The 25,255-nt window shown below is 35.7% G+C and overlaps 1 protein-coding gene and 1 long non-coding RNA gene across 12 annotated transcripts in view; one reads left to right on the top strand and one right to left on the bottom strand.

The window, feature by feature from the left end:
* The window catches only part of LOC126929011 (acetylcholine receptor subunit alpha-like), a 406,609-nt gene that overhangs the window by 95,043 nt on the left and 286,311 nt on the right, over window positions 1-25,255 (top strand). For 9 of the 11 annotated variants that reach the window (XM_050744977.1, XM_050744983.1, XM_050744981.1 and 6 more), the window contains one exon: window positions 23,873-23,917. In XM_050744977.1, coding sequence (XP_050600934.1) covers window positions 23,873-23,917 — 45 coding nt within the window. Of the gene's footprint in view, window positions 1-23,872; window positions 23,919-25,255 lie in introns of all 11 variants that reach the window. The other 2 variants (XM_050744986.1, XM_050744984.1) reach the window with 1 other exon arrangement.
* LOC126913833 (uncharacterized) overlaps window positions 1-25,255 on the bottom strand; it is a 380,764-nt gene that overhangs the window by 77,428 nt on the left and 278,081 nt on the right. The gene's annotated exons all lie outside the window — the stretch shown is intronic.

Below are 25,255 nucleotides of genomic sequence, written 5' to 3'. Positions count from 1 at the left end.
ACTAATAATTGTCTAAATATTCTAATATTTATATTCTGCCTTGTTGCAATTTTGTAAACCGTCAAAGCGTTTACAACAGAAATTCCCAGAAGGAGTTGAATGCCAAGTTTTCTGTACTATTTGATTCCTTTTCTATTTGAGGTGGCGTAAGAAACCATTTGGTCGGAATAATTTATACCACACGTTCCTTCATTATATTCAACAACAGTTAGTGGTTTTAATGTTGCGAACAAACGAAACGAAAGATCATTCTTGAGACCACCACATGAGCGACTCGCATTACTAAAATATCGATGGGAGCGCCTAGCAGAGAACGCTTGGTTCTGCTGCACGCGTAACCTGACGGAGATTTCTCTGAAAACAGGCGTGGCAGTCAACGTGTTAAAAGTAATATACAACAAGCAAGCAGGATCCCTTGCGTGTTGTGTGTGATACTTTCTGCGATACTTGGTAAGTTACACCAGGGCCGACGATCAGTCGCACTGATCTTACCGTCTCGCCCATGGAGGTTTTAGCTGGTAAGAATGCGACACTACTTTGTACCATCCTGTATTGTCATCCCTGGAGGATGTAAGGCTGAAGCGTGTCTATGAAGATTTCCTCCACGTAAAAAAGAAAAATTGTTTTGAGGAGTTCCTTCGACCTACACCGCGGAACCACAATCGGAATTCTTAGTAACTTTCACGCTCTGAAAAAAGTCCCTGGACAGAAAGTACCGTAGCGCTATTTGCTGCTAACCTCCTGTCGTCTTTCTCGACTTAGGAATAGGAAGCTTCGGCAGATCCTTTCGAGTTAGGGTGGGAGTGTATTGGTCAAAGTAAAATTGTTATCTGTGATATTTTTTATGCTATTGTTTACCTATCGCATCAACCATTACAGTAGGTTAGCTACTCAGTTGAAATTATAATCAGTTTCATTGTTACGTTAAATGAAAATTTAATGAAAATTATCTTTCATAAAAGAGAATTATATAATAGTAAGTTGTGATCCAGCAACAGAAAATCGATAGCATTGTGACATAAAATGGCCCACATTAATCATTGTCACATTTAAATAATTTTGATAACCTCTAGATATCATGTTTTTAATTAATAATTACTCTTAAGATAATCTTAAGCTCAATATTATCGATGATATAGTATTTAAAAATTCTTACCATTGAGGATTAGAATATTTATTTTCTAAGAAAGCTATATTAGATTTCGAGTGTTTACGTAAACGTAACATTAATGAAATGTATCCTCGTGCAATAGAATTTCTAGTCGTGTGTATTTTGAATCTTATTTCGTTGGAAAAATATAATTTATGTTATGTAGAAGCAGAATTTAAATAAGAAGCATCACAGCCGAGGTACCACTCGACTTTCATGCTTCAGGTGTCAGCAACATTTTGCGCGGTTCTTTACACTTCGAATATACGGAAAAAGACATTACAAATTGTTGCTACGTGTCGCGTAAGATACGAATTATTAAATAAATTAATATCGAAACATGTGAAACATTACTATACTAATTTCTCAAACAATTTGATTTTCCTGATAAACACACCATTCCTTCATTAACATATCGTAGATTTTCTTGCATAATCACAATAAACGGCTAACCATTGATTATAGCTACAGTCAATCGTTTGTTACAGTTATGATTACTCATTCCTTATAGTTACAGTTAACCATACGAGAGATATTCTCAAATATAACAATAGATATTTATCTTTAAATACTATTGCTCAAAATAATAAATGAAGAATGTTACAGTCAAACTGTATCAGGTTTTACTTATGGGAGAGTTTACAAATCACTCTACTTCTACGTAAGAAAATTTATGGAAGAACGTAGCGAGGTAGCTGATCCTTTTCGTTAAAGTTTAACCGAACGAATACGGAAAAATGGGAATTTCGTTGCAGTTCGGTTTCTTATCTGTGGCGTCGGTGTGATATAAATATAAATAGACGTCGAGGAAAACACCGGAACGCATTGTCTCGGCTAGATTTTTCTTAGCCGGCGACTCAGCTGCCCGAATTATTGATTTCTCTAACAGCGTTTAAAATTTCCGCCAACGCGGTCCTACGAATTCCACACACTGCACTGCACTGCTCTGACTGAAAGGAAGGAAATACAAGCTCCTAAGCAGTCAAGTGTAAGCGTCTGCACGAAAAAGCGTGCGGTGGGCCTCGGATTCTCGATTTTCGCGTATACAGGTAAACGAAAGCAACGCGTCACGCCACTCGACGCGTTCTGCATTATTCATAGGTTTTGGTCGCGGGGTAACATCGCACTACGGCAGACCGCGTCGCATCGCGTCGTTTCGCGCCACCATGTAGCTCATGCTCCGACGTAGCCTCGCATGTGGCGCATCTGTAAATGTAAAAGGGGGATCATCTCATTATGCGCTCGCCAGTGAGCTTGCAGCATCCGCGAGGGCCCGTTACGATTTCGTAACGATTCATATCGACAATGGTTGCTCTCCCGCGACGCATCTGCCGCCGTTCAGAAATTACATTGGTCGATATGGATTTATGGTATCGAGCTATGCGGTTGTGTAAAATCCACTGTAAGTCCACTGCCAATAAAGCCATTAGATAAATATCACAGGCTGAAATATTGGGCAGATGTGCCATGTATCTTGTGTGGAATGCGTGTGTATGGAAAAAAGGTTAAAATCTTCACGTCCCAGTCGTCACGGAGACAATACAAGAAAGAAGCAACGACCACTTCAAACGCGTCCAACTAGATCTTCACACGAATCCTGTCTGTTTATTCGACCATTCGCGGAGAGACGCGATCGCGAGAAAGCACGTCGTAAATTCCCGTTACGATTAGATAATCGACGCCACGAACTGATCGATCCCCTGATTTCTGTTGCGATAATAGGAATGGTTCAATTGAGCTTACACTGAATTAACAGGTAGAAATTAATGTTTATTCCAACAACTTTGTAAAGAAGATAATTACACTGATGCGTATGTATAAGTTAAGTAAGTGATTGATTTAAAAGTAGAAACCCGGTAATGACATGTTGACTATTCTAACGATGAAGAATAAGTAAGGTAAAAGTGACAATACTGTGTCAGAGGAAAGCTAGTGATGGGTGTGAGGTGGTGGTATATGTTGTCCGTGATAGTTGTAGTTGCTGGGCCTTATCCGGAATTGTCGACTGTCCGGGACAATTGCAGAAGTTGGCAGGAGATGTCGCTGCTGGGGTGCTGCTGATTTTTCCTCCGTTTTTTGGTGCGTGGAAGAAAAATCGGACTCCGGTCACCGGTATTCGAACCCGGGTCCCGAACGTTCGTAACCTAAGGTGCTAACCACTGTACTGCCGTCGTCCGACACTAGTTAGTGTCGAGTGGTAGTATTTGGCTTGTTGAGTGCCGCCACAGGTGTGTCTAACGCAAGGGACCATCGGATTTGTGGGTGACAATTTTGGTTAGGAAAGTGAGGGCAGTAGACATTGCTTCTGATTGGATAAAAGAAGGTTGGTGGACTATGAAGGGTCTTAGTAAACAATAAGCTTTAAAAACGACTCAATAAAGAGATGTTTGTTCGGTCTGAAGGACCTTAGCTAGAAAATTCCTAAGATTTATGGTAGGTTCTTAAGACTATTGAGGGTACGCAGTGAGGATGTGCGGATATCTGGTTGCCATCTTGCCCGCGGTGTGTGGCCTGGTCTAGGTACAGTGTCGCCCGACGTAACACTGTCATTCGATCATTCTTGAACAGGGTTCTAGAAGATTAAAAAGACAGTGGCTAGCTGACCTCGTATAAAGCATAGCAAGTCCCTTGGATGGATAAGGTCTTATCATGACATACGAGGGACTCAAGGCTCTAGATAGCAAGTCAGCCTATAGAATTTTCACTTTGATTTTGATCAAGAATGCCAAGGGAAGGAAAAGGAATAAATTACATTGCGTGGCCCGATATAATTGAGCCGGCATCTGCCTGCCTTTGCTACGAGTTTCAGTCAGTTGTCAATCAGTTATCAACCAATTATCAACAAATTATCAGCAGTCTAATTAACGAGTCATTAGAGATCCTATTTTACGACTTATACACTGTACGAGGGTCTCAGCGAATATTGTCCGTACATTAATTTATTTAATTATTTTTAAATGTACTCGACGATTTCAACAACGAGCAATCTTGTGTAATAAATCTCACGATCAAACATCCTCTAGACAAGTCCTCTACAAATTGGTTCGATCTGTTTTCGCGAGATTTTGTCGCAAGGCGAACGGCTTTACTTCCGTTTATTTTATTTATTTGTCTTAGTCGAAGCCACGTCGGCCATTTTTCGTGGTCATTGACGATTAACAACATACAAAGAATACGATAAGTTGCATACTTAAATAATAGTATTTATATATTTTTAACATTTATCGCTCAACCAGAGCGCGATACAGTGCAATTAACCTAAGCTTAAATTAATATAATACTTGTTAGAACTAAGTAATTGGTGATAAAATATTTTTGTGGAAATAGAGAAAATTCCCGCGATGTTTCCTATGATTTACACGTGTCCGAAACTCACTTGGGAGAGAAAATTCAGTTTTGCATGGGAAAACGTTACTACAATTTGCGAGATCATCTACAGACAGAATGCAATTCCAGTGATTGCATTTATTTAGTTATGGCAGCTTTACTTCCGTGTTTGTTCCTGCTGCACTGTATTTCTGCTAGATATATGGTTTATTTGTGGCACCACGCGTTATGCACGTACCAACGATATCGGGAACTCGGTTGTATGTGACCTATAATTTACGAACTTCGACTACGAGATTGTTCGAGTAATCTTTTGAGTTTTATGGATCTGCTGCTGTGTGAGTCTGAGCTTGATATCTCTTCGATATTTTTTTAGTATATGGGCTTCTTCTACTTTATGTTCGACGATTTACGGGAAGACAATCCTTTAATATTTGCGTATGAACTGTGAAAAAGCGGTTATACGTGTAAGTATTCAAACTGATTTAAAAGAAACGTAGAAAACGTAAAGGTATTTATTAAATTTGTAAAAGTACAAAATAACAATATCTAGTTTTGTAAGTCGATAGATAGTAGAATGCATGAATTTGATACAATGCTGTGTTAAAATTGTTTTACTAACGTCCGCTAGTTTCGTGTACATTTGCACACTTCTTTTATATATGTCAGAGATGAGGGGACATCGGGGCATTTCTCTTGGAATTTTTGGCAAGATCCCCAATACTTTAGTCTAGACTATTTATTATAGCTGTACTTAAATGATAAAACTTAGAAATAGTTGTTATGATTCAATTCTATTATGTTTGCCCGAGATTTGTGACGGTGAGCCGCTGAACGTAACCACGGTCACGGGATGAACGGTTCTACCTAACTGAGAAGTGCCAGTATTGTGGGACACACGTTGTATTAACAATAAAATCCCGGGCAGGAGCAATGTCAGCTCTACGCGGGTCTGCCTGGCAACGGCAGCTGGAATTTTGTTGATATCCCCGGCCAATATGTAACGAACAAACGTGATCGTAAGGAGAGCAAAATTCCCACCAGTCATTTGTTCTTGCGATCACCTTGGAGAGTTTTGCATATCGTCTTTACGTGCATTATTATACCGAGCGTCACAGCAAACGTTACTTTGTGCTTCAAAATATATTCTACGTTTAACAAAGAGTTACCCTGTCGACCGTGAATTCGTTATTGAACCTGAGAACATTGTCACTAACATCTCGAGTGTTTAATCACCACGGCTATTTGTCAAACTTTGTAAAAATCAATATTTATACCAGTAAATATAATCTCTATTGTACAACAATGATGGCTAGTCCGAATGAAGATTCGTTACACGTCCACGAATCTAACACTAACCCGAGATATATATTGTTCAGATATTCTTTATTGTACAATATATTGTTTCATAGAGATATCGAAGTTGGATTTATGATTGAATTCGAAATGTAAGTGGCTATATAATACTCTGAAACTTATGGCAAGACTGTACCTATACAATCACACTGTATTTGTGCAAATTCACATCTCTATAAACATGAATAAGAATGTAGGACTTAGACAGAGATTCGATTCAACGTTACACGTGTTTTATAGATTTAAGAAGTTAAAGAAGTTTAACGTTAAATGAGAATTATTATTACATTATTATTTTTACATTTATTTTCTTGTCTCGAATTTTCTACAAGCTAAACAACGTTATAATTCACATAAAAATCGAGAAGGAAGTCGAACATAAATAAAATATCTTACTGTTCCGCATATTTATGCGCAATCGTTTAATTGCTTCCACGTTATCGATTCCTTTTCGCTTCAACTGCGCTTCTCCATATTTTCTCGTATCTTTGCTAACACGTGACAAGCGTAACCAATCTTTGACTCTCAAATCTTGTGAGAAACACTACTATCCACGTTGAGAAAATGTTACAATTTCGGAATTTCGTGCATTTGCACTTTGGATGTAACGTTCTTATTCGCGCGGTTTGTCTGTTAGAAGTTTATCGCGTGAATTGAATTCTATATATGCAGGTGCTGGATGCGTTGAAAACTTGTATCACTGAAACAGATCGTTCGAATCGCAGACAAGTCGCTACATTCACCGAGACTCGCGTGCCAGTTCCGTGGATATTAAACTTTGCCGTGCAAGTTCCTTCTTCGAGTATATATTGTGGCAGCTTACAAGTTTTGGACTACGAGTTCCGGTTCGAATACGGAAATGTGGCCATTAATCAATCTGCACGGCTCATGGTTCGCAAATTGCTGCTGTCCAATTTCGACGTAGATAATTGTCCTACGGTAACTTTATAGCACGATAAATATGGATGTTGCAGTATGGATGGCGCAACCGAGGCCTGGCTGATTCTATATAAAAAACTAAATCGTATGTATAGAATATATGTGTATATATATGAACGTATATTTGTTTTTGAGAAAAGCGATTTTGAAAATTCGCTCGCTGTATGCAAAGGTAGGCCAATTATCGACTGACAATTAGCAGATTCTATTCTAAATGTGTAGAAAATTTGGAGTAAAATTTGTCCATTTAAAGCCTCGTTTTCAAGAAAATGAAGTTTGACTCCAAGAATTGGCTTTGTACAGTCGTACAATAAATTTTCAAATGTTTCTTAGAAACAAAAGGTGTTGCATGTGTGGGAAAATTCTATTATACAGTTTCAACTTATTTTTCACACACAGAATGAATCCTATCGATTATTTATTTCTGTTGAGGCTGAAATTAGTCAAGTTCAAGTATATCTGACAAATCTTCAAACTCGATTTTCCCTAAAAGGGAGGATCACGTGAAAAAGTCTTGTCGCATATTTTCCATTTGTCCTTTCGCGTAAAATCGTCTCCTTGTCGATTGTACCACCGATTGTCACTTGAGATAGCCTGTTCTTACAGAGTAAGATTCGTTTTTAGAATCATTTTACCAAGTTCGTAGCACTTTGCCTGTATTTTTCGATTTTCAGATGTCTATGATGATTGCAAAAATTAAAATCTCAGTTGTCCTACTTGTTCATAATTTTTTAATTAAAGTATATCTCATTAAAAGTAAACAGGTATCCGGATACTTTCGAATAGCAATCATTCAGAGTGATATTAATTTTATGCCGGGTATTTTGAAAATTAATAGAAGATTAAAATGAAATTAAATGAGAGAATCAAAACGGATTTTTGTAACGTGGGTAGTCAGTTGAAAGAAGTCAGAATGCCATGGAAATTTTGTTACCAGTGCTAAAATTACGTGAGATCTGAAACGTCTGCCACATTATGACGGAAACACACGACGAAGTTTCCTATTGGACACCATATAATCAATGTGCCATTAGCGGCATAAACCAGATTGAGTTGGTAATGGCGCACGGATCAAACGCGTTTGAATTAAATGGCTAATTGTGCCAGCTCATGGGAGAACTTCTGTAATTTCCAATGGTTCTCGAATTTTGTAAATTTGCAAGAGATCTCAATAGAAACTTGGCAAGACACCTACTACTTGTACTTTAGTAGAATCATAATTACCTGGCCATTCGATTAATTGGGAAAATAAAAATCCTGTTCGAGATGAAGCGGTAAAGGAATTAAAGGATGCTTTTGCAAACCAGAATAAGACTAATAGCGAAGGATAAAAAAAACTGCGTTTGGGGTTTTGTTCGTTAGTTATTGACGCTTAAAATTCAAGTAGAATATGTCCTCGTTGTCAGATGAAATTTGAATCTGTATAAAATTAAAAAACGATCATATTGGACTAATTAATTAGTCCAACTAATTAAATAACGATAATTAGACTAAGTAGCGTTTGGGAATTTGTTCGCTAGTTATTGACGCTTAAAAGTCAAATAGAATATGTCCTCGTTGTCAGATAAAATTTGTATCTATATATAATTAGAAAACTATCATATTGGACTAATATAAATAATTTTCAACAGTCCAATTTTTAATCTGACATCAAACTTAATTTTAATCTGTATTTTAATATAAATTTATAATATAATTTTTATATTATATTATAGTATAATTTTATATTATTTTATAGTATAATTTTTATATTATATTTAGTATTTCAATATAATTTAAAAATATAATTGTAATTTAATCCGTAAATTGAGAAACGATTGTTTTATATTTGTTTAATATAAGTAGCTTCCAACAGTGAGTGTCCATCTTCTAATGCCTCTAATTGTTAACTTACGTATATCGTATTTCTTCATTGAACGAAGCTGTATTTTTGCCCTTTCGAGTGGCTTAATTATTCCACATTTAGACGATATACTTAACATAACGTTTCATCTGGACAATGCAACGTTACAATGATATGGGAACAATTGCATTGTTACATTTAAATTGAATTGTGTGTACATACATATGACGCCTAGATAATAGAAGATTCTAGAATAATAGAATATCACTGGATGTTCGTATAGTGGCAGTATTCAGATAACGGAAGTTCGGATAAAAGAGATTCTACGGTATCGGGAAATTTTCTTTTATTATTTTTCACTTCTCTGAAAGAGCCGTCTCCTGAGAGGTATAACGACTTTGCAAGGAAATTGAAATTTTCAAATATAAATCTGCTGGGAAGCAGTTTGAATGAAATTTCAAGTACCTAAAATGTCATCAACTAGTTTTATGGAGAATGCAACAAAAATGAACTTTTCGTTTATTTTCTTGTTGTCAAGAAATATATAGTCTAATCTGTAACACAGTTGTATTTAACGTTATGCAAGTAACGTGATTACCAAAAATGAGCCAAACGAATTGCTACAAGCTAAATGAATAAATAATAAAAAAAAAGCAGAAATAGATGGAAATGGAATTCCACTGGAGGTGCAAACGTATTTATTCAGTTTGTAGAACAATTAATAAAATATATATTTCAACTTACCAGATATTATTTTACTTATATCAAAACTTATTATTATTGCGATAATGCAATAACTTCTACATTATTGAATATGTATACATGGAAATGAAATTCTATTGGGAAGGCAAATACATATTTATGCATGTTCATTAAACCTCTCTGAAAATATGCAATAACAGTGTTAGTATAATACGATGTACATATATATTTCAATAATTTCAGTAAATATTATATTCATATTATTAGACGGGTTTAATGAGCGCATACATTTGCATTTCAAATCGGGTTTTATTACCATGTACACATAATACACATACATGGTTTATTTATGCACAAACTTAATCGATCTAAGGTACCGGGAAACTGCACTTTGAAACATTTGTGTTTAAAACATTTATAAACAATGCTTATTTATTTTAGCCTAAAGACATTCCTATTAATTCCATTAATTTTTAATAAGCTTACTAATCTCTGTTATTTCATTTTGTTAGCAACAATCACTGTAAACCGCTCTCCTCAGATAATATGTTCTATCTTCCACTTTGAAACTGAAAAAATCGGTTTTATCATTCTCTTTGAGCCATACTTGTTCTCCTTTATTCAGGTTAAAACTTTCGTTTATTATTCTGTAGCAGCTTGTACAATATAATTTTACTTGCAAGGTAAAAAGCACGGGCAATTTCAAATATTACAACATATCTTGAAAAATGAAAAAATACTAAGTAAACAATAACAATTTATCAAAGGAGGTCAGTATAGTACCAGAAAGACGTAATACCAATTATTGTTAAATTTTGTGTAGTTTCAATGGTATTCGACTCACGTCAAGCACATATTTGTAAATAGACCAATGTTTTGCGTCAACACGGAACAGTTTATGCTTACTAAAGGCTTACTAGACAGGTTATCTTGTTCACTGATATCACGGCCTTTCCCTGCACAACGTTAATCAATCCCTCAACAAAATTTATAGCCTGGCTACACTACAAACGAAGGTCCAGGTTGCATCAGGTCGTTCCGTGGTCCTCTAATTCTGTACGTCTTTTCCAACACTATCTTCTACTATTGCCACGGGTTCATTTAGTTTGGTTCTTCTGAATTTCGCGAATTAAGTCGTCTTTCGTCTCCGTTAGCTTTATTTTTATTTTATTCCATGTTTATTTTTAACAACCTTTTCGGTCTTCAACCTTTTAATTAATGTAGCGTAAATTTATTTATGTTTCATAATATTGCAGCAATTCCGTTTTTCCTCTTTGCGTTATTTCCCCTTACGGTAGCATTAGGGTTACAACCCTTTTATTTTCTAAAATTTCCTCCTTTGGAACATTTTTATAACATTTCACTGTACGAGTGTAACATTTTATAGATCATTCGCTATTCATGATACATTTACGTGTGAACTGTTGGCAAGCCAAAGCGATTGACCCCATTTTTTGAAATGTTTGAAATTTTTTGAATTTCAGTGTCAAAGTATTTTGAATGCTTATATTATACCATCTCATCTATTTTCTCTATTTTTTGTTTTGCGCTCTACGCAACGTAATATCTACGATTACGTAATTATTTACGTTTGCAAGGAACGATTCGTTGCTCTAACTATGTAAATGCTTTCGTGAACTCTACTACTACGACTAGTGTTTCAGTAAATTTCCCATTTTGCCAACGTAATAATGATAATCGAGCTTTATTACGGTATTGATCAAATTTAAAAAAAAATGTTCTTCTATAATACGTTCATAATACTTTTCTGTAGTAACTGGATATTCGAATATTTCGTGGACCTCTGTTCATCAAATATCTCGAAGAACTGATTTACGCATCTCGTTCGAAAATCGATTTGCTGCTATTATGAGAAAGCGGATATGAAATTAATTAACGAATTCGCAACACGATGTTCCCGATGCTTCAGCGAGAGGATTGTGTGTCGACTTAATTAAATTTATTCCTGTAATCCCCTCTAACGATCATACAATAAAGTATGTTCTTAGTCAAAGTGGCTCGTAATTATCTCTTTTTATTTATCTCCAGGTTCTCGCGTCATATAGGACACGATGAATTTTCGTATCAGAACTGATCTCGATCATTTTTAGAAAATACGTATATCGTCCTTTGCGTAGAAAATCACAAAATATACGTTGGGAAAATAGAAATAAAAATTTAGTAGATAGAGCACTGAACGTAATGTTGTGAAACGAAACGAAAATGCTGCAAAATATTTCTTAAAAGAAAGATTAACTTTTTGTCTTCGCACTTTCATAGTAAGATAATTCTGCTATTTACAAAAATTTTTAAATTGGTATTTCAGATACCTGTATCTGTTAGGATAAATGCCGTTTATTTTACATCTATTCGCAGCTGCTGTTCGCGTTATATTGCCAGCCAAATTCGATTTCTAAACTAGCTTCTGTCCCAAGAACTACCGGTACATTTTGGTGTTGTTTGCGGTCAGTACCGCTGCTACGTAGCAATTTGAAACGCACATGTGCAACACGCAATCGTAAAACTATTAGCGTGTTTGCTAAAGAATTATTATATCCTCGCCTCTACCAAGGCTGAGCTTTTTCTAAAATAAACCTCTAATATTTATTAGCAAGTTTGGACATGGTAACTTTTTAACAACCAGAGTAATTTCTATTTAGTCTGGCATTTTAGTCGTAGTTTAAAACATCTTATAATCAAATACTGTTATTAGAAAATATTTTTATTGCACATTTTATTATGCATATTCTCAGACACATAAATTATACATAAATAGTAATTCCTCTGGGGCCATGCGTTGTCGATGCAAAGTCGATTTTCTCGAAAACAAAGCTTCAAACGAAAAATTTTTATTCTATATTTTCGACTTCTTTTTTCGCGTAGAATCGCCCCCTTTCCGCTTGTACCACCAGTTACCAACCACCCTGTATATACATATTATATACATATTTCAAATTGTTCTTAATGTAAAATTATTACGAAAATATAAAGAGATCGTAGATAGCGTAAAAGAATATAAATGTTGTGGAAGATGTAGCTTCAATTTCGAAGAAACACCACATGAACGTTAATACATGTTCAGATAAGTGCAGTGCGGATATAATCGTTTGGTTTCACTCACAATCCTCTGTATAGAACGGACACTATCGGACACAAAGGCTTTTGCTAATCCGTGAGAACTAATCACGTTGGTTTCTGCAGTCTCTACGGAACTTCGTCTGTGTCAGTAATTTCCTGTTCTCCTGCCGTTTTCGCTATAGCCGGACAATCTCCTACGAACCTGTGGTCTTTCTCGTTTAAAATTGCCGAGACATGATTTTACACGGATCCGAGACGAATAGGAAAACGTAAACGGGTTGGAACAAAACGCGCGAAACGTGCCTGCAGTTAAAATGCCTATCTGACCAGTTTATACAAACCGAGTTATGTAACGTGTTTCACATGGGCGGCTAAATTAAATTCACGTGTTTTCCGCGATTTCATTTCCATTCCACGCGATGTTGAATTTCGCGCGTAAAATACCCAACCGTGTTCGTTGTCTGCTTAAATAGAAATAGTTTATGATCGAGACACGATCCTTCAAAATTATTTACATCTCACGCCTAATGAATTTATTTCTTACTGTCGTTTTATCTCTTCGTTCGTTATATTCTACCACGCTATGGGCTGTTACGCATCTGTGGGAAATTTTACGTGACACAAGTGAGATCATGTAGCATTGCGTGACAGCAAGCAGAGTATTCTCCTTGTGCCAGCGCAGCCTGAAACGCGTCTTCCAAGTGACAGGCAATACCACTGCACAGCACAGTTGATCGATTCCTAGTTGACTGAAGCAGTGCGTGATCGGTATTACGTGATATATCAAGCTGCGTTTAGCTCAAACGAGCATGAACATAAAGCGAGAGCACTCGACCATCCTTGTTTGGAGTTACGTTAACAGTTGTAGAGTAATCTGTTCGTAAAATATTTACACCAAAAAAGCTTTTTCTCTTCAAACGATCGCGAAACGACGACAGAATGCTCGCCTACGTCTTAATTTTTCTAAAGAAAAGGAAAAAACAAGTATTAAACTCGTTTAAAGGTATCTTCGTACGTTAAGATAACTTTATATTGCATATTATTAAATATCGTTCGTTCATCGATATTATCGAAGAATCTACAAATTGAAGAATTAATCTTTCGATTTTTAAATGCGACACAGATCACTAGGATTAATAGTTATCGTATAGGGTTGTCCGAAAAGTTTCTTTCGTCTTATAAGGAAATAATAGACGCACAATATTTTTTGTTTTAGATTAGTTTATTGAATTATGCAGGAACATAATAACAGAAATAGAACGAAATGGATCATACCTAATTCAATAAAATAATATAAAACAGAAATTGTTGTTCATCTATTATCACCTTATGAAACGAAAAGAACTTTTCGGACAACCTGATACATATACAGTACACGTTCCTCTTTTTGTATCATTGGCTGATAGCTATCAGGAAAACGAACGCAGTGAAACGAAAATTGGTAATGGTATTCCTAATTCCAGAATTACACGCAATACGCAGTCGAACAGTTCGTAACGAGGTCGACGTATTCTCTACAATCTCCTTTGCAGCTCCCGTAGCCTACCGACAGAATTCAATTATCAGTATTACCCAAGCAAGAAATATGCAGAAAATTCCATCCATAAACATGACGGAACAAATCAGAGAGTCAGACTACAAAAGGCTTGCGATGATATATTCATCGGATGGATACATTGCTGATAAACACAGAAATAATAAATTCAGAACACAACTTGAGTTCGTCTTAAAAGTTCCACGTGTTGAACATACTACGTCGTTGAAACATTAAATTGCCGAAAAATTAAGATTTAATGTATCGATTCGAAACAGCTAGCGTTTACTTTCGACTAGAAGGAAGCGAAAAATATCTCGGCCCTTCTTACTGCCATTATTTCTAATTGTTTTTAATTTCGAGTCCATCAGAAGATAGCTTCGTGCATAATAATGAAACAAGAAAGAAGATTTGATCGTAGATATTAATAAAACACTTGGATATTTCTTGTTTTAATAATAATGAAAACATACATCTTTTTTATTTCAATACTTAGTGCTGTTTTGAAAAAACCTTTTCGACCTTAACACGTTGACTGCCACGAGTGTTTTCAAAGAAATCTCCGTCAGGCCACGCGTGCAGCAGTACCAAGCGTTCTCTGCTAGGCGCTCCTATCGATATTTTAGTAATGCGAGTCGCTCATGTGGTGGTCTCAAGAATGATCTTTCGTTTCGTTTGTTCGCAACATTAAAACCACTGACTGTTGTTGAATATAATGAAGGAAAGTGTGGTATAAATTATTCCAACCAAATAGTTTCTTATGTCACCACAATTAGAAAAGGAATCAAATGACACAGAAAACTTGGCATTCAACTCCTTCTGGGAATTTCTGTTGTAAACGCTTTGACGGTTTACAAAATTTCAACAAGGCAGAATATAAATATTAGAATATTTAGACAATTATTAGTTGCAAAATTATTAGGGTTGTCTGAAAATACAGAAAATCCTTGTATTCGACGGAGTCGGCATAATATCGCCGTTCGGGAAAATGATTCCGGAAGAAGCATTAGACGCGCATGCAAACTATGTTATGCGAATAAAAGACGTCGAATGGACGGAACAAAGGCGCAAAGGAATTTGAAGAAAACAACAGCTTATTGTCCAAATTGTCCGGACCAATCTCAACTATGTATAGAATGCTTTAAAGTTTTACATTCTAAATAATTTTTTAATAAACCATTTTCGTATTACTTTTATAGCAATTCAACAGTTTTCTTATTATGGAATATCTTTTCAAATACCTACGACGATCCTTCGCAAGTAGTCAAATAAGCGACACCCGAATATGGGTTGCGCGGTCCGACCAGAAACTTTGCTGACACCCGAATACGGGTGTCGTGGCAGTCAGCGTGTTAAAGAGTAGGATAATTATCTTCCTGTTCACAAGTATAAATTACAATACAGTTCAATTTATTGAATGTTGCTTCTCTACCAGCAAAATAAAGTACTAGAACTTCATTGTTCTAATAAATTTAATACACGATATTTTTAATGTCTTGCTATTTATTCTTAAAAATGTCATCCTTTACTTTCCTTCTATACAAATTCTTGCTAAATCGAATTCGTTTGAAAGCTTGCTGCGATTGTACGAAACCTATAATGAAACCGATGTTCTAGAAACAAATTATATCTCGGACGTAACAAGGAAATTTTCGATGCAAATTTGTCCAATGTATATCCGTTTGCTCGCACACTTCGCTTTCCTCGTAATCATTCGATTTATAACGAAACCAGTAAACGTTCATCAAAGGCGAGAGAAATTCGAACGATCGATATCATCGCGGCTTTGTCACAATTATTCGAGTGCCGGTATGTCGATGAAACATAGGTCAGGATACAGAGAAGCGAATGCAGGTCGTTGCACCGTGACGTCGTTGTCCACGAGTAATAGACTTTTGATACGGCGAGCAAATGACACTGACGATAAATCGTCGCTCCGATATACCCGCATCGTCTGTAGACTAACGCGTTTTAAATACTTTCCGTTTGTATTGGAGAGCGACGCGGTTCTGCAGGCTAAATGATGCAAACGGCCGGACACTGCGGCTCGTTGATCTTATTTACACTCCGATCGATGCACTCTGATTTAATGGCGACGAACTGTGCTGCATCGACAGCCCGTGAACGATAATCTGTAACTGCTACTCAAACCGGCCGATCGATCAAACGTCGTTAAGCCTGGTCGAACAGCGGCGACAATGAGATTCGCGAGGTCGATCAAAATCGCGGAAACTATTTCGAGCGCATCGCCTGAAACGCGCGACATCGAGTCACGGTAATCGCGTTACGTCCCGATAGAAATGTAATTTCATCCGCGATGCAACCAGGAGAAGGTTGAACGACGAGCAACGGCCGATACGGGCGGCGGAGTCTTAACACAGCGACCTGTGATTTTACTGATATCGCAGAGTCGAACTGTAGCGCGTTAAATTACCGGTTTTCCGCGGCAGCGTTTTAATCTTACCCCGGTGTAATAAAACGATGGAAAATCTAGATTTTCAATTTTCTATTTCAGATGAAGATGCCCTAGATTTCTCATATTATATGCAAAAGAATGTATTAGGTTGTCCGAAAAGTTTCTTTCGTTTCGTAAGGTGGTAATAGATGAACAACAATTACTGTTTTATATTATTTTATTGAATTAGGTATGATCTATTTCGTTCTATTTCTATTACTATATAATAATTCAATAAACTAATACAAAACAAAAAACATTCTGCGTCTATTATTTCCTTATAAAACGAAAGAAACTTTTCGGACAATCTAATAGATTAAAACAATGTAAAAGCAAGGTTTCATAAACGCGTTAGGAAGTTGGTAACAATCTCTGGTTGGCGTTTGACTCTTGCGAGGCGTCGTGGCTCGCTTGAACAAAACCTCTGGCCATTGTTAACATCACTTAAATATCTCGGATGCTTTAGTTTTCCTTTAAAAACGCGACGATGTAGACTCGCAGAGATTTTGTAGCTTACCATAGTTCGTATCGTCGTCTAATTTCAGACACACGCGAAAGATTTGCACCTTCCGCGAGGCAGCCGATATCTGTCATCCCGGCCGATGCCCTGATAAGGTTGTCTTCGTCTAACACTGACTGCCGTCGTCATCAGGACACCGACCTCGTCAGACGATCGACAGTCGGAAGGAAATTCGTTAGCGACGAATTCTTAAAACTACGAACTTTTGCCGGTGCCCAGCTATAAAAGAGCGCGTCGAATCGCTTCGAAGTCTGTCAAAGTAGTTTAGAGAATCGCTACCAGCGCGCTTCGCTGGACGTGTGCTTTTTATGTGCTTTCGCGAGACGTTCTCTTGTACTAAACATTATAACAATACTCGTTATAGTTAATTTTGTGACGTTAGACGTATAGTTATTTTGTGTTGCAATCTTAAATACTTGAAACGAATAACATCGATCGACAGCTTTAAGTTGATTTGGCTTCGTGTACTATCTCATTTTCGCATTCGTATGTATAATTTTGTGTGCTAGACTAGATTAGTCGCATAGTAGTGACACACGTGTGTGAATATGAGTGTATGGAAGTATGTGTGTGCACAGCGTCTCGAAAAACAGATGAATGTATCTGTTTCGTTGGTAGTGTGGCATAGAAGATGGTGAGACAAAGAGAATACTGAGACACGTGCAAATGTACAGTGACGAGCAAAAGAGTGAACACACTCCGCTGATTTTATGTAAAAGGCGATACTACGACTAATTTTTCAAGTGATCGGTAAAAATTAGGTAACAGTAACTTACAAGCTACGTCTGATTAACGAAATGTAATAGTTCATTTTCATTAACATTAATAATGTACAGAATATTTCATAATAATTGTGTTTTGAAACAATGTTTACAGTTTTGCACGTTTCGTCAGAAACGTTTATGATAGCATGTATATGTCAGGGAAACGAAACTGTCAATAAGCACTGATTGTCCACTGTTTTGCAGTCAACTGTTCCACACCATTGTTAAATTACTTCTCAGTTTGATATGCTTAATCCAAGATGAAGCCACTCAGTGAAGATAAAAAGAACAGTATTATTTGTTTGTGTGATAAAGGTTTGTCGTTGCGGCAAATTGCAGAGAAATGTAGTGTCAGTCATACGATAGTTGCAAGAACAAGAAAAAAGTATGTTAGTGGACCAATTTCTTCACAAAACGGTAGACCGCGATTTATTTCGGATAGAGCAGCACGTGAAATTGCACACTGTGTTCGGTCGGATAGTTACAAAACACCAAAAATTGCTGCTCAAGAAATCAAAATAAATGCTAGCGAATGGACCATTCGTCGCTCTTTAAAGAGAATTGGTTTTCGAGCGAAGGAAAAAGAAAGTAAACCAGCTCTTTCAAACAAAAATATTAAATTACGAAAACAATTTGTTGACACCTACAAAGAATGTGAGGTGATAAGGTGTGGATTAATTTTCACAAACACCAGAGTATACCTAACTACGTAGTTTATTAGAATATACCCAATGCGTACACTAGTCGTACAATACACTTGCTGTCTCGGTTCGCGGTCGCTAATAGATCGGCGCGAAGAAGTATCGGTTAATTGCTGCTGCTCGTGTCACTCGATAACTAAGAATCCGTCGCCACCCTGTTCGCTATATTTATATCCGCCGGAGTTGACGAAAGGCGTTGGGATTTGAATTTCGAAGATGTTCTCGAAACGTCCCAACGGGCGCTGAGCACTCGACCTTGTTTACAATTGTTGGCTTTTTTGGGTAGCTGACTCGAGGCCTATGATCACGGCAAAAACGACGGATTTGGACTAACGATCGGAACCGCTTAAGGTCGGTGGATCTATAATTAGCTCGTGTTTGGGTAAACACGGTTTCTTGTGTAGCGGATTTACTGGGCAAAAACTATTATGATTTTTGTCGACGAGTACCGCTACAAATGAAAGACCGAAGATTGGGAAAGAGTTATATGGAGTGGCGAAACAAAAATTACCAGATTCGAATCCGACGGAAGGTCCTGGTATTGGACTTCATCCGAGAATAATGATCAACCAGGTGGTATAAAACAAACTATGAAGTTTGGAGGTGGCTCAATTATGTGTTGGGGTTGCTTTACTCACAGAGGTGTCAGTCCCTTAGTTCGAATCGAAGGTATAATGCGAAAAGAACATTATTTGACTATTCCACAAAATAATTTACCTTCTGTAGTTAATTCTATTGGATATAATGAACGTGAAGTATAATAGTATTTCAACAAGACGGGGATTCTAATCATACTGCAAAAATAGTTAAAACCTGACTAGAAAATCAAAATTTTTCTGTGACGAAGTGGCCAGCACAAAGTCCGGATATGAATCCGATCGAAAATTTGTGGTCCATTTTGAAAAGAAGGCTGGCAAAATATAATAATCCACCTTCAGGTGTTCATGAATTATGGGAAAGAACACAACAGGAATGGTACAATATTAAACCACAAATAATTAAAAATTTAATTGACAGTATGCCTGGTAGATTAAAAGCATTAAAAAAAAGTGAAGGAAAGTGGACGAAATACTAGGTTGAAACCTTAATTCGACGAGTATAATTAAAGTGCAAAACTGTAAACATGATTTGAGATGTCCATTTTTGTAAAATGTTCTGTACATTATTTATGTTAATGAAAATGAACTATTACATTTTGTTAATCCAATGTAGCTTGTAGTTACTGTTACCTAATCTTTACCGATCACTTGAAAAATTAGTCGTAGCATCGCCTTTTACATAAAATCAGCGGAATGTGTTTGCACTTTTTGCTCGTCACTGTATATCGACGAAAATCCTGAAAATCGTTTATTAAATAAATCTAAAACTATTTTAATATGAATTCTAAGTGTAACCTTAGTGTTTCTTTACTTTTATTCCAGCAATTAAGATCCACAATTCTCAACAATATATTTATTTATTAATCGTTTCAAAACAAATATGCTTTATACAGTAAGACACAAGTATAATAAAAATACGATATATTTACAAATAGTCTGGATTTACATGATCTTTTCCCAACTTATCACATTACACGAGATACTTTTAAATTTCATTATCGCTGTAACGAGACACGACTATCGTAATTATACGATTATCGTCTTGTGTTCTTAACAAAAAGTTGCTCAATGGATTAGTTAATGCTTTGATTTGCATTAAGTGACGCGAAGAATTTTGAAATTTTCGAAATCATAATTTTCAGCATCGTTTTATCAGTATTTAGGAACAGGATCTGTACTATGTCATCAACATTGGAGATTCTGAACATTATTAATTAATGTTATTATTACAAGTAGTACATTAAGTACATAGGGCTAATACTATCACTAACATACCATTAACGAACCATTACGATATCGTATGCTACGATATAATTCCATTCTTATTGTTAGCTTAATCAACTTTGCGTTAGAAGTTTGTGACCTGAGCTTTGCAAATATTTCCTCTCACTGTGGAACTTCAAACTTCCTGTTCAGTCTGATTTATAATTTGTGTAATACAGTTGTGTCGACGAAGAATGAAATTATAATTATTTGCCAAAGTTCCGCTAACTCTGTTTCCATCAAATACCTTCGTTATTTTGTACAGCGAGTGAAAATATCATCCACGGAAATCGTATAATCGAGAACAGGACGTAATATTACGACGGTAACGATTTCTTTACAGGTGAAGTCAGATAACCGGAGATAAATTCTGCTTTTACGAACAAAATGTCCAAACAACATAATACGACTTCGACGAATTTTGTTTTTCCAACTAAAATGTTCAACTCTTTTTAACGAATTCTGAATATCAAAATAGTAAAACGAATTTACTTTGTTCTAAGACAGTTGATATTTTACATGAAAGATATGAGAAAAATGAGTTCTTACGAAGTATGTTATTTATTAGATTTCGTACGACAAAATATTCCCAGCAAGATGGATATCTGGTACACTAAACAGCGATGAAAAAGTGACAAACGTTGGTGAGGAAATTTTTCCAAATCGATGGGTAGAACGTGAGCACGCAGTACCTTGGTACCTCGGTCTTGCTCTTAATAACCTCAGAGTCTTTCTTCAGTGGGAACACTGAAAAATACCATGTATCGAGATGCACCGACAATTTCGCCAGATACGATGCAACGAATTTCCGCGGTATATTCCGCAAATAAACTGAGAGACGATAAGACATGCACTGGTTCGCACATTACAACATCGTATAGATATACTGGCATACACAGTGGCTATTTCGAACATGTTTTGTAATAAAAATAATCAGATGTACAAGTACTCGTAAAGTTTCAAGAACGATGTAACAGCAATGGAAGCAAGCGATTTTTATGAATTTGTTTTATAACTAAATAGTCGTTATATGTGACTAGATATTTTTGGGATATAAATAGCTAATCTCGAAGTATAAACGTAATTTTCTTCTGCTTGAATTTTCCTTATTGTTTGTCGTATATTATACAAGTGTTAAGAAACGCTAAGTTGGTATGACCGCTAGTTTCTATAAGCTAAGTTGGTACGATTTCTAACGACGCTCTTTTGTCTTAAAAGTCGACCACGTGTTAATTGCCTAAGCGTATCCGGCGTGTTCAGACGTTTTTGTACGAGGAGGTGAAATACAAAGTGCAATCTGTGTGGATCAATTGAATATCAACCCTAACCTATATTTAATAACAAGTCTTCTGACCATCTTCGACAATGTAACCATTTAGCAATATAAATTTACCAAAAATTTTAAATAGAATTATTGTAGATAAATTGAGGTATATTTAATTAGTAATACGTTTAATTTAATCATTTAAGATAACAAACTAAATTCAGCATTGAATTTATTATTATCACTCCCATATCGTCAACTTGATATTTTAATTCCCTTGTACACGTTCTTGGTATTTAGTCTCTTCGTACTGTTCGCGATTATACAGCGACGCTTTTCAAATTTGCCAATCAATCTTCTTGATACACGAGAAATATGCTTGTTTAAGATGATAGGGATTCCTCATATCAATACGCGTCAGCATATTTCAGTTAAGCAAAGAAGGAAGCAGTTAGAATTGCAAAAACCATGTGCTTCAACGATAACGAAAATTATCGAAGAAGAGACAACTTGGCAGTAGTTACGACGTTGTAATCAATTTCAGCTTTTACGCTTTCAGTAAAAGTGTCATTGATAATATTTGGAGTAACTTAGCATGAAAAAGCATTTTCATGAAACAGCGACAACGCTAAAAGAGACGTAGATATTGTTTTAAAGTTCGTTCATTGAACTCTGTCTTCGTTCGGTTCTTGTTCCTTTGGTACCTCTGTGGCATTTACATTTCACAGCTGTCGCACAGTTTCGTTCTTCTCGAGGCAGACCAGATACCGAACTCGTTAAAACTTGCACAGCGTCGGATTTAAATTAGCGGTGAGAAACCAGGAAAATATCTCAAATGTTTCGCAAAGACCGATTCAAAGAATGAATAATTTACGGACAAAGTCAAACCTCCAGCAAACTTTCGATCTTCTGGCGATATCGTAAATTAATAATTGTTATCTTGATGAAATATCTTGCGAACTTTTTAAGTACGCAGCCTAATTTATATTTATTTTGATGAAGTATTACGAATTTTCAAAGTATACATCCCGTGGCAGATAATCACTCGATGTACTTTTTAATTGGCGAGTTATATCGTCTACCAACTTTTCACTTCGACTCTTCTTATTTTGATTATAATTGAAATAATTAACGTCAGATTTTAATCTATTTTGCTCGCGCCGAATTGGACTGGCTTCTGCTGAATTGCTCGTCACGACTTTCCGTGTAAATCTAAACTAGTTCGTTTTGAGAGATCGACGTTTTCTTAGAAGAATTTTGAAATTTAAACAGGCGCTTCAAATTTACTTCGTCTCGCAATCGTCAAAAATTGTCACAAATCACGCAAACGAAAAACAAGTTATGTTAATACGCCCAGTGGCCTCTGCGTCACGTCCGATGTACTGTATTTGTTACACGGATGCAACAAATGTTAAATAAACTTTATTTAAGATATAAATATATTATTAAAGCTCCGTTAAAAATTGCGGCAGAGTCGATATTTGTAGAGTTCTTTATGAATGTACATTTTGCTCGCTTCCCACAGTGACAAGCTTTATTTTCCACGTAACAAACATGGGCAGTAAACGTCTAATTTGGAAGATTTTCTCCATAGATAATCTTGTCTTGTGATTGTCAAAACATAATTATAAAGTCATCGTTTTATTTTTTTAGATTGAACGTCTCCGCCAAAATTGAACATCTCCTTATTTTTGGTTTCATTAAGAAATGATTAACGCACAATTCGGTTTTGTGGGAAAATAATCTTTTTCCAATTATTTTTTCCGAACGACTACGATGTCACTGTCATTTTTTCGTTATGCTTCATCTTATTTTAGACAATTCGAAGTAAAAATACACGTGGCCAAAAAGAATTGGTAAATGGAAATGGTAATAATACATTCGATTATGAACTCAGTCATCGCACTTTTAATTTACATGATCTTTCGTGTAAAATATATCAGTAGACAGTTTTCCAGGAGATTGCCAACGAATCTGAGTAATATGGTAATTTATGGCAACAGAAGGCAATTTATGCTAAGACATTTAGAAACTTGCACTTAAGCAGCTGCACCTGAACAATTTCTGCGAAAACGGCTGATGCGTTCGCAGACAAAATAATATCGACGTATACATGTGTATTTCTGTAGTTTGTGTGAAACATTTTCCTTGCTTTTTGACATGTATTCCAAATCATCCTGTGTATTTTATATAGTCTAATAATTCATTTTCATCCGCATCAATGTGTAATTTTACCTTTCAATGAAAAGATTCATAAATAATGTAGAATATAATGGAGCGAGAAAGAAAAATAAGAAAATTAGTATTTAGATCTAAATATACTCTAACGATACTTAATACAATGAATTAAGAAGTCATTTTTTTACGTTTGTTGCAGAACTTGAAGAATCAGATCATGACGACGAATCTGTGGGTCGAACAGGTGAGTGATATTAATTCATCTCCTTAGAAAGAATGGCGACAGCTAGATTAAACACTGTCGGCTTAATCTGTCCTTAGAAAGATTATTCGTCGTGATATAATTCATCTGCGCAGCGATTTAATTACTAAAATTAATTACCGCTATATGTTCGTGACTCGTTTTCACAGTTTTAAACGCTTTGAATATATGGAACAGTTCAGAAAAGTATCCGAATATTCGACGCAGAAAATTTTTATGAATGTATTACGTGTGCTATGCGAAAATTCTTGAAATTTTATTAACTCTGCGATATGACGCGATTATCGTCATTATATTGATAAAATTTTACCAATGAAAATATACATATATACATAGATATAAGTTACAAGTTACAATACATTTATCGCAAACGTACATCCAACGAAAAATTAATACACAGTTCTAATAGTCGTCTTGAACATGTAATTAGTGCTAAAAATAGATCTCATTAAATATTATGATATATAGTAAACAATTGATCGTGCAAATATTTTTCTGATCCTTTAGAGACGTATGTTTCCAATAAATATTTTGTAATTTCTAACTACACACCTCCGGATTTGTTTTAGATTTTATTACTATAATCATGATAGTGGTACCTTGTCACACTGTTAATGAAGTTTCAAAATGACATATTTAAGCTTCTTCGGGTTTCAGTCGTTTCTTTATTAGTACGTTATACTTTGTTCCGAAATTTCGTCATTTTCCGGACAGATCTAAAGAAAGAAAAAAGATACAAAAATTTAAAGAAAATCGAAACGTCCTAAAGATCGATATTATAGTCAATATTTAAGATTCTTATCATTGCATCGACAATGTACAGGATGTAAGAGAACGTGTAGCGCCTACTTCGGAAGCTGATTGTTCTCGTAAAAATAATAAAAATAGGCTCGCATGAACATATGTTCTATCTATAATATGTTCGTCCATGAGATAAAACGAATTTTCTGCTCCGTTTTTGTGTTGTCTAATTAATTGCTAATTATTGTCAATATTTAAGGTTCTCAACGTTGTATCGACAATATACAGAGTCTAACAGAACCTGTTAAAACAATAAAAATAAGCTCATGTAAATATATATTCTGTTTATGTTCATTCATGAGACACAACGAATTTTCTGCTCTATTTTGTGTTGTCTGATTAACTGCTAATTATTGTCAATATTTAAGGTTCTCAACATCGTATCGACAATATACAGGGTGTAACAAAAACTGTTAAAACAATAAAAATAAGCTCATACAAATATATGTTCTATCAATGTTCATCCATGAGAGACAATGAATTTTCTACTCTATTTTATGTTATCTGATTAACTGTTAA

Source organism: Bombus affinis, chromosome 2 (genome assembly GCF_024516045.1).
Source record: "Bombus affinis isolate iyBomAffi1 chromosome 2, iyBomAffi1.2, whole genome shotgun sequence".
Lineage (NCBI taxonomy): Eukaryota > Metazoa > Arthropoda > Insecta > Hymenoptera > Apidae > Bombus > Bombus affinis.
The sequence above is the reverse complement of the archived record's forward strand: the minus strand, read 5'-3'. Positions and strand labels throughout refer to the sequence as shown.